Source organism: Pterocles gutturalis, unplaced genomic scaffold (assembly GCF_000699245.1).
Source record: "Pterocles gutturalis isolate BGI_N339 unplaced genomic scaffold, ASM69924v1 scaffold35779, whole genome shotgun sequence".
Classification (NCBI taxonomy): Eukaryota; Metazoa; Chordata; class Aves; order Pterocliformes; family Pteroclidae; genus Pterocles; species Pterocles gutturalis.
This window is the reverse complement of record NW_010137040.1, coordinates 959-9,397: the sequence shown is the minus strand read 5'-3', so window position 1 is coordinate 9,397 and position 8,439 is coordinate 959. Positions and strand designations below refer to the sequence as shown.

The following is an 8,439-nucleotide window of genomic DNA, read 5'->3' as shown; positions in this document are numbered from 1 at the left end:
CTGTACTGGGAATTTTTCTTACAGTCTTTACTTTACTTCTTGACTTCATGAAGCGCAGGAAGAAGTGGAGCCGTTACCCACCAGGTCCAGTTTCACTGCCGTTCATTGGGACCATGCTGTCTGTTGACTTCCGAAACCCCCACCTCTCCTTCAAACAGGTGAGTGCTAGCCCCCATGACGAAGCGCCCCTCACACAATTGATCATGGGCCCAGAGGGCGGGGATGCCCTGGCGCAATTTACCCTTGCACAAAGCCGAAGGGCAGTGCCACAGTCAGGATGAAGCAAGTCACTGCCTCAGAGCACTGCTGTGAGAGCAGCCCTGAGGAGAAGGACTTGGGGGTCCTGGTGGACAAGAAGCTGGACATGAGCCAGCAGTGTGGGCTTGCAGCTCGGGAGGCCAACTATGTCCTGGGCTGCATTAAAAAAGGGGTGGCAGCAGGGAGAGGGAGGTGATTCCCCCCCTCCGCTCTTGTGAGACCCCATCTGGAGTACCGGGTCTAAGCCTGGGGCCCCAGCACAAGAAAGACGTGGAGCTCTTGGAGCGGGTGCAGAGGAGGACCACTAAGATGATCAGAGGGCTGGAGCACCTCTCCTGTGAAGAAAGGTTGAGGGAACTGGGCTTGTTTAGCTTGGAGAAGAGAAGGCTCCGGGGAGACCTCATTGTGGCCTTCCAGTACTTGAAGGGAGCCTATAAACTGGAGAGGGAGCGACTGTTTACAGGGGTTGATAGTGACAGGACGAGGGGGAAGGTTTTATACTAAGAAAGGGGAGATTTAGGTTGGATGTTAAGCAGAACTTTTTCACGCAGAGGGTGGTGAGGCACTGGAACAGGTTGCCCAGAGAAGCTGTGGATGCCCCATCCCTGGAGGCATTCAGGGCCAGGCTGGAAGGGGCCCTGGGCAGCCTGCTCTCGTGGTTGGCAACCCTGCCCACAGCAGGGGGGTTGAAACTAGATCATCTTTAAGGTCCTTTTCAACCCAGGTCATTCTATGATTCTGTGATTCTAAGGACACCGACCTGGCTCATACACACACTGACGCTGACCAGCCTCCATCTCCCAGTCTCTGTGTGAGCTCCATGGGAGATGCTGTTGTGCCCCAAATGATGGGTGATGCTTGCTCTGTTGTAGAGCTGGCCACCAACTTAACACATGGGCAGGGTTGGGGGCAAGGGAACAGGGAGATGTACAAACATGGGAGAAAAAGCAAATATCTGTGGGCAGGGGATGTGGCTACAGGAACGACAGGCTTCCCTGAGAGTTACTTAAGCACACCTACAGGCATGGGACAGTTTCAGTGAAAGAGATCAGCTTGCAGGGTTTGCCCCAGCAGCAATGCCCAAAATCTCAGTAGCATTCCTGTTCAAAGTCAGGGCTTAGCTTTTCTCAAAGGAAAAGTACAGCACAGCTTGTAGCAGATAAACCACGGGGCTTTTGTGCTTCAGTTTGCAAACTCTTCCTTGCCTTTTCTCTAGGACAGCACTGTTCAGCTGTCTGTCCAAAATCTGCCAAATGGAGAAACTAAATATAGCATTTGTATTATTTGCTTACATATAGTCCAAAAGATTACCATTTTCAAATCGCAACAAACCAGGGTCATGCTAACCACAGTCTTGACCAGTAATCGCTTTCAATGATGTATTTCTAGTGCCAGTGAAGCACTAACTCCTTTTCCAACCCCACTGCAAATACAGTCATAAGTATTTCAATTCCTTGCATTGCTACAGTGCAGAAGACACTTACCTTTCTAACAACAACAAAAAAATCAGACAGAAAAAAAGAAAACACAGCACACAGTATGTGGGGCGTTGCTGCTATTGCACTGTCTTCCAACAACATGCTCCTGAGCACTTTGTTCAGTGTTACTGACCAGCAGGGAAGCTTTCAACTGCCTTCCCAGGAGTCTATGTCCAGTCAGGGGCTTGTCTACCTAGAGGAGAGGTAGCTCCACAGCAAGCTCCCACAGTGAGTGTATGGCTGTCTGGCTTACCTGTGCAGCCATCCTGCTGTCGGCATTATGTCTCTTATATATCACAACAGATGTTGGGTGTGTGCCAGTTGACATTCTTACTAGATGTGTATGCTCCTCTTAGGGAGATAGTTGACCTAAAACTCCAGGGTGGACTTGCCTCTTCTGACTATGTTTCTAGGAACTGGGCTTGCACAACGGTCATGGCAACAGTTTGGCCAGGGTGGATGTATTCTAAATCTTTCCACTCACAGAGAACTGATCCCTGCTTCAGCTGCTGTTTGGCATTGTTCTGAGCTGTTGCACTACAAAGACAAAGGTCAAAGATCAGCTGCAGCTTTCCTAATAAAAGCAACTAAAAATCATTAAATAGTAAAGGCCCTAAGGAAGGATATGGTGAGATTTTTGATGTTACATTCAGGTTATTTTCAGGGACATAATTTTTATCTTGGCAGCTTCAGAAGAAGTTTGGAAACATCTTCCATCTCCAGAACTGCTGGACTGACGTGGTAGTACTGAATGGGTATAAAACAGTGAAGGAAGCACTGGTCCATAAATCAGAGGACTTTGCTGACCGGCCTTACAAACCAATGTATGAACATCTGGGCTACGGAGAGAAACATCAAGGCAAGTCCTTTGGAAATGGACATTCCCCCCTGGCACTAGCACAAGAAGGACTGGGTAGTTGGTGGGTAGACGGAAGATTTTCTCAGTATGGCACCACCTTCTCATGCCCCTCTGGTCAATCTCCTTGTACGTCTGCCACCCTTTGATAGTGACAAAATCAGATTTGATGAAAAGGGGGCTTCCCTTAGTGGTTGTAGTACAGCTCCAGGTGCTAGCACACGCTCTTTGGCAGTGTTAGGACACTACAAATGGTACAACTTTCCTGCCAGTGTTGGAGCTGGTAGCTCCCGACACCCAGTGATTAGTGCTTATGCTGACAAACTATGTGCATGTCGTTGTCATCACAAAAAAAATGGTAACTTTCTTCCTAGACAAAGTATTATCCAGCCCACATCTCTCATCCTCAGCTCCTTTGTGGTGGCACAAGCTGCTACCCAGTTCACACAAGCTAAGGAGGAAGCAATGCTGAATGGCTTGGGGAATGATTCCTCTATCCTCAGCAGCACTTGTTGCTCTCATTGAATCTCCCCTCCACCCTCGCTAGCCATGCACATGCATTAGAAGGTGCCATAATCCCTTTTTAGAATTGCTGTATGAACAAGCTGTACCAGATCTGACTCTTTAATCTGTCCACAGAGAACTGTACCCCCAAACTCACATTTGCTATTCTCTAGTGAACTTTGCTGGATGTACGGGTGAGAGCTCCTGACATTTCTTGCTCTTCCATAACTCCAGGGGTTATTGACGCAAGATATGGACACGCCTGGAAAGAGCTAAGGAAATTCTCGCTCTCTACCTTGAGGAACTTTGGGATGGGAAAGAAATCCTTGGAGGAGCGAGTGACGGAGGAAGCTGGATTTCTGTGCTCCGTAATCAATTCTGAAGAAGGTTTGTCACATCCAGAAGGATGTGGAAATCATAGAATAAGCTGATACAGTGATGCAGAGTGAGAAGTAATACTCAGCCACTCTTGTTTGCCTGCAGTGCTCTCTTCCTAAGCAAATGCAACGTTTCTAGTCTGTATGCACTAGTGACCTGGGTCTACCTTGAAATCACCTCTACTTTACACAGCGGGGCTACTGTAACATTGATACATTTGAAACAGGAAACAAATAGGAAATAAAATAGAAATACAGAGGTAAAAGATCATTATTCCCAGAGCTGGGTAACCATTACCTTTATGAAGTTTACTGGAACATATTGATAATCACATGCAATAAAAGTGCAGCTGACAGTTTTCACAGCACATCGCCTGTCATCTAGACACAAAGCAAAGTGATATCTGTCAAGTCCCAGAACAGCCCTGCAACTCAGCTTTTCTTGGGAGTTTTCTCCTTTAAACAAGGATCAACCAAACAGTAGTAGGACATGAGAAGACCTTCACTACCTAGTGTGATACATTTGTACTGTGAGTGGTTTGGGGGCTTTTTCTCTTGAAGGCATCAAGGAGGCATTTGTGTATTCTTGCTGCTGACAGCTGAGGTCCAACAGCTTGGTGTTGCTTAGCTTCATTGCTTGGTCTCCATTTCCATTTTTAGGTCGTCCTTTCGATTTACAGTTTTCTGTAAAAAATGCAGTCTGCAACGTGATCTGCAGCATTGTCTATGGATCCCGTTTCAGCTACGGTGATGAGACATTCAAGAAACTGTTATGTTTGTTTGAAAAATTCTTAAATGAAGAGATCGGATTCCTGCCTCAGGTAAACCAAGAGCGTAATACGTCCTATAAGAAGCTGCCCTTTGTTGCTTGAGAGCATTGTGTTTTCATTATTTTTGTTTTTCAATCACACAATATCTTCCCACTCTCTCTCTGGTTCTGACATCCCAGCTTCTTAATGAGTTGCCCATTTTGTTGCGCATCCCTGGAGTGCAACAGGCAGTCTTTGGAGGGCAAATGAAGTTCATGGACTTCATAGACTCGCACATAGATAAGCACATGAAGACCTGGAACCCTGCTTACGTCCGAGATTTCACTGATGAGTTTTTGAAACAAATGGAAAAGGTAGGGCCTCTGCCTGTTTAAGCTTGTTGACAGAAGCTGAGTTTCCTCATAAAGCTGTACAAAACCCTTTACTAACTGATGTCATACTTTTTAATTCCATGTTGTATCTTGGAGAAGAAAGGTGTTCTTCATGCTGTGTTTTTCTTTACTGTCTTAAGATACCATATTATCTGCTCATGTTCTTGTCCCTGTTTGCTATCTTCTGTTTCACTGTGCAGCAGTTCCCTTCTTTTCCAGCCTACACTATTTTGAAGGCATTCAAAAGGCAATAATTGAGACGTCACTAATATTTCTAAGTTTGTGCCAGGGGACAAGTCAACATGCAGAATTCTGGGTTTGTCTGTGCTACAAAACAGCAGCAACAGACTGGCTTTTTGGTACAATTGCCCAATCGGCAGCCCGCCTTTAAAACAAGTTATGACTTGGAAAGATGGCATCTCCTTCAAGATGTGTATCTTTGAATTGCTGCTGAGAACTAGTTCCTTACAGATCAGATGAAGGCCAAAATCTGAACCTCACCGAAATTAAAACGAGTCTTTCCTTTGATTCAGTGAGGCATGAAGTCAGTATAAAATCAAAGGTACTTGCATCAGCCCAGCCATCCACCATATGTTTCTGCACATGGATTCAGTAAATTTCAAGTGCCAGATGAGCAATAGTAGCAAATTCAGCCTGTGATTTGCTTCCGCCATTCAAGTGCTCAGGCTGGAGTGCTGCTCTGCATAACAAGCCCTGCTGTCCTGCGGGCACCATGCACCTCCAGTCCATGCGGTAGCCAGCCCCCCCAGCTTGCACAGGCAGAGCGACGTGACCTATGTTACTCTGCACTGAGCAATAGTATTTGGGGATGGATGTGAGCCTGACCATGTTCCCTCTTGTCACATCTCTCCACTGTTCACTAAGATCTCCTGAAAAACCAGTCTGATAAATCTCTCTACTGGGCTGACTTTGGTCAGGTCAGCCCTGTAGCTCCCTTACCAGAGATCTTTTATTGGAAATTGGGGAAATTGGTGTTCCAGATTTAATAGGCAGCAATGGTACCCTGATTTTTTTTTTTTAATTGTAAGAAAATATCAGGGCAGAAGCAGTGAGTATCTGTAGTGCATAGCTATAGATAACCCCCTAAAAATACTGTTAATTTTGCATTTGCCACATCAAAGCAGCCTCCTCTCTGCTGCGTGGGTTTTGTGATCTGATCAAACCTGAATAACTGTGTTCAGCCTCCTCTGGGGGAGGATGTTATGGCAAGTGGCAGGGGTCTGCTGTCTGAGTTGAGAGCACAAGGCGTTCGCTTCTGTCCTAAATGCAGGTGTAGCGTTCATCTCTCAGGATACAGGAAGTAACTGATGTCCTTCAAATACAGGAGGTAAGAAGGTAACCAGAATAAATCAGTAATACACAGATCGTTGCCTGTGTTGTGCTCTACTCTCCCAGTGAACTTCTTGGTCAGCAAAAATGGATCTAGTGCTTCTCAGTACTTCTCTGGAACAATGGTCTTGCTCAGCAAGTACCCCATCTCCAATCACCCACTTTTTTGCTCTCTCCAGAGTAAGGAGGTTGAAGACAGCAGTTTCAACTATAAAAGCCTTCGTTTGGTGACCGCAGACTTGTTTCTAGCTGGTTCCGAGACCACCTCCACCACTCTTCGGTGGGCACTTCTGTACATGATTCTCTACCCGAAAATACAGAGTAAGTCAAAAGACAGGCAGAGGTGTGGTGTCTTCCCTTCAACCCTCATTTTCCTGCAAGGAGACTGCACATTTCTCTCCATGGTTTGGGGATTTTGCAATGACAAACAGGTCTGGTAATTGTTGGTCTATCAGAAACAAGGAGAAACACTTCCCAAACATAGCTGTTCTGGCAGGGAGTGGTGGCAGAGGGAAAGCCCTGATAAAAAGACTGGAGTTGGAAGGGCAAGTTCGCTCTTGCCTTCAATTTGAAGGCTACTTGGGGACTTTCAGTGGCCAGAATACTCTCTTTACAGTATTTGGAAGAGATGCTGCTCTGTTCTACCTCTCTAATGCTGCATGCCCAGGTACCCTTTCAGCTGCAGAGAGGAAGTGTAAGGTAGCATGTCAAGTGACAAAGTCTTTATTAAAGACACTATGCACAAAGAAGAGTTATACAGATGGCTCTGAGCAACTGAAAACAAATGCAGTCCCCTCTAGTTTCTGTTCCTTTCTCTAACTGCTTGTCCTGCTCTCACCCAGTGTCTACAATCTCAGACTGACAGCCTTCCTACAGCTTGTACCAGCCCCTTCTGTTTATCTAAAGGCACTCTAATTCCCTACCTGTGCTGCTTTCAGGTAAGGTCCAAGCAGAGATTGACAAGGTGATTGGCAGAGAGAGACCACCCACCATGGAGGACCAAGAGTGCATGCCCTACACCAATGCTGTGATACACGAAGTGCAACGCTATGCAGATTTCTCACATGACGTACCGGGACACCGAGCTGCAAGGCTTCTTCATTCCCAAGGTGACCGTGGCCAGACAGGCAATGCAGCATCCTCTCCGTGTGCAGACACCAGGCCTGGGGTGCAGGTGACCCCATGCAACTCTGCAGCGTTGCACTTCCAGCCCCAAATCGCAGTCACTGATGAGCACTGAAGTAGGACATTTTGAAATGCTAAGACCATGCAGACGATCATATTTGTGCTCTAGGTTTGTGTTGGTTATGTGGGAACCCAACTGCAGTGGCAGCTCAGTGCAAAGGTCTGCTTTCCCCTTGATGAGCTGTAACATCCGCTGCCCTGCCTGTGCTGGAAAGTAACAGAGCCTAGCGGGCTCTCTGGAGGTCCCTGACACCAGCTTACTGGCTTTCTCTGAAGCTATTCAAATGCTGCTAGCATTCAGTCCACTGCCATTGTGAGAGGCAGCTGCTCTGGCAGCACTGATAGCAAATTGGCATTTGCATGCAAAGCCCTTTGTCAGGATACAAATTGCAAAAGTTCAGGTGCTTCAGAGCACCACATGTCACTGGAAAAGAGCCTTGCTTTACCTCTGGCTTAAGTAAGATACAGAATAGGAGATCGGTGCCTTATTCTGAAGCACTGAATGATGGTTGCTATTAGACAGGAGAGACGGACCAAAGAGGGACCACCACTGATCCGCTGTACCAAGATAATGCTGCTGTTCTCACATAAGTTGTTTCCTCTTGTGGCGGAGTGCAGGGGACAACAATCATCCCCAACTTGTCTTCCGTGCTGAAGGATGAGACAGTCTGGAAGAAGCCAAACGAGTTTTACCCTGAACACTTCCTGGATGCCAGCGGGCAGTTTGTGAAATCAGAGGCCTTCCTGCCTTTCTCAGCAGGTAAATCTGAGGAAGGATCCAGCTGCAAGTCAGGAGGGTTGATCTGCTCCCCTGGTGGTGATTCCAGCATGGTTTTATGTCCTCTCTCACAGACACTTTCTACTCCCTCTCTTGCAGGTCGTCGTGTCTGCCTTGGGGAACAGCTGGCCAGGATGGAGCTCTTTATTTTCTTTACCACCCTCCTGCAGAAATTCACCTTTGTGCTTCCCAAAAACCAGCCCAGGCCACGGGAGGACGGTCACTTTGCCACTGTAAGGGTTCCACACCCATACCAGCTGCAAGCTTTCCCAAGATAAATGCACACCACTCTCCTTTCGCTCACAGACCACCACCAAGACACATTCTGTCAGAAATGTTGCAGGTGTAGGCAGAATCACGCTGGGTTCTACTCAAGACCTCTCAAGTCTGTGCAAATGTTCCCAGCTTTGTAAAGTAAGGATCTGCACAATATATCTAGTTTAGCTTAATTCCAGTCCTGGATCTTTAATCAGACAGCCATAGCAGGTTACAAATGCCTCATCAGCCAGCTC

At 46.9% G+C, this 8,439-nt stretch overlaps 1 protein-coding gene across 1 annotated transcript; it reads left to right on the top strand.

Annotated features, from left to right (window-relative positions):
• Positions 1–8: 8 nt before the first annotated feature.
• On the top strand, positions 9–8,205 carry LOC104468401 (cytochrome P450 2D3-like; the record flags this gene model as incomplete). The annotated part of the gene is given in 10 exon segments (XM_010082515.1): positions 9–158; positions 2,424–2,595; positions 3,331–3,483; positions 4,134–4,294; positions 4,423–4,596; positions 6,144–6,285; positions 6,903–7,020; positions 7,022–7,073; positions 7,768–7,909; positions 8,027–8,205. Coding segments are annotated over 10 exon segments (1,443 nt in total), but the record flags the coding sequence as incomplete, so codon positions are not given.
• Positions 8,206–8,439: the final 234 nt, after the last annotated feature.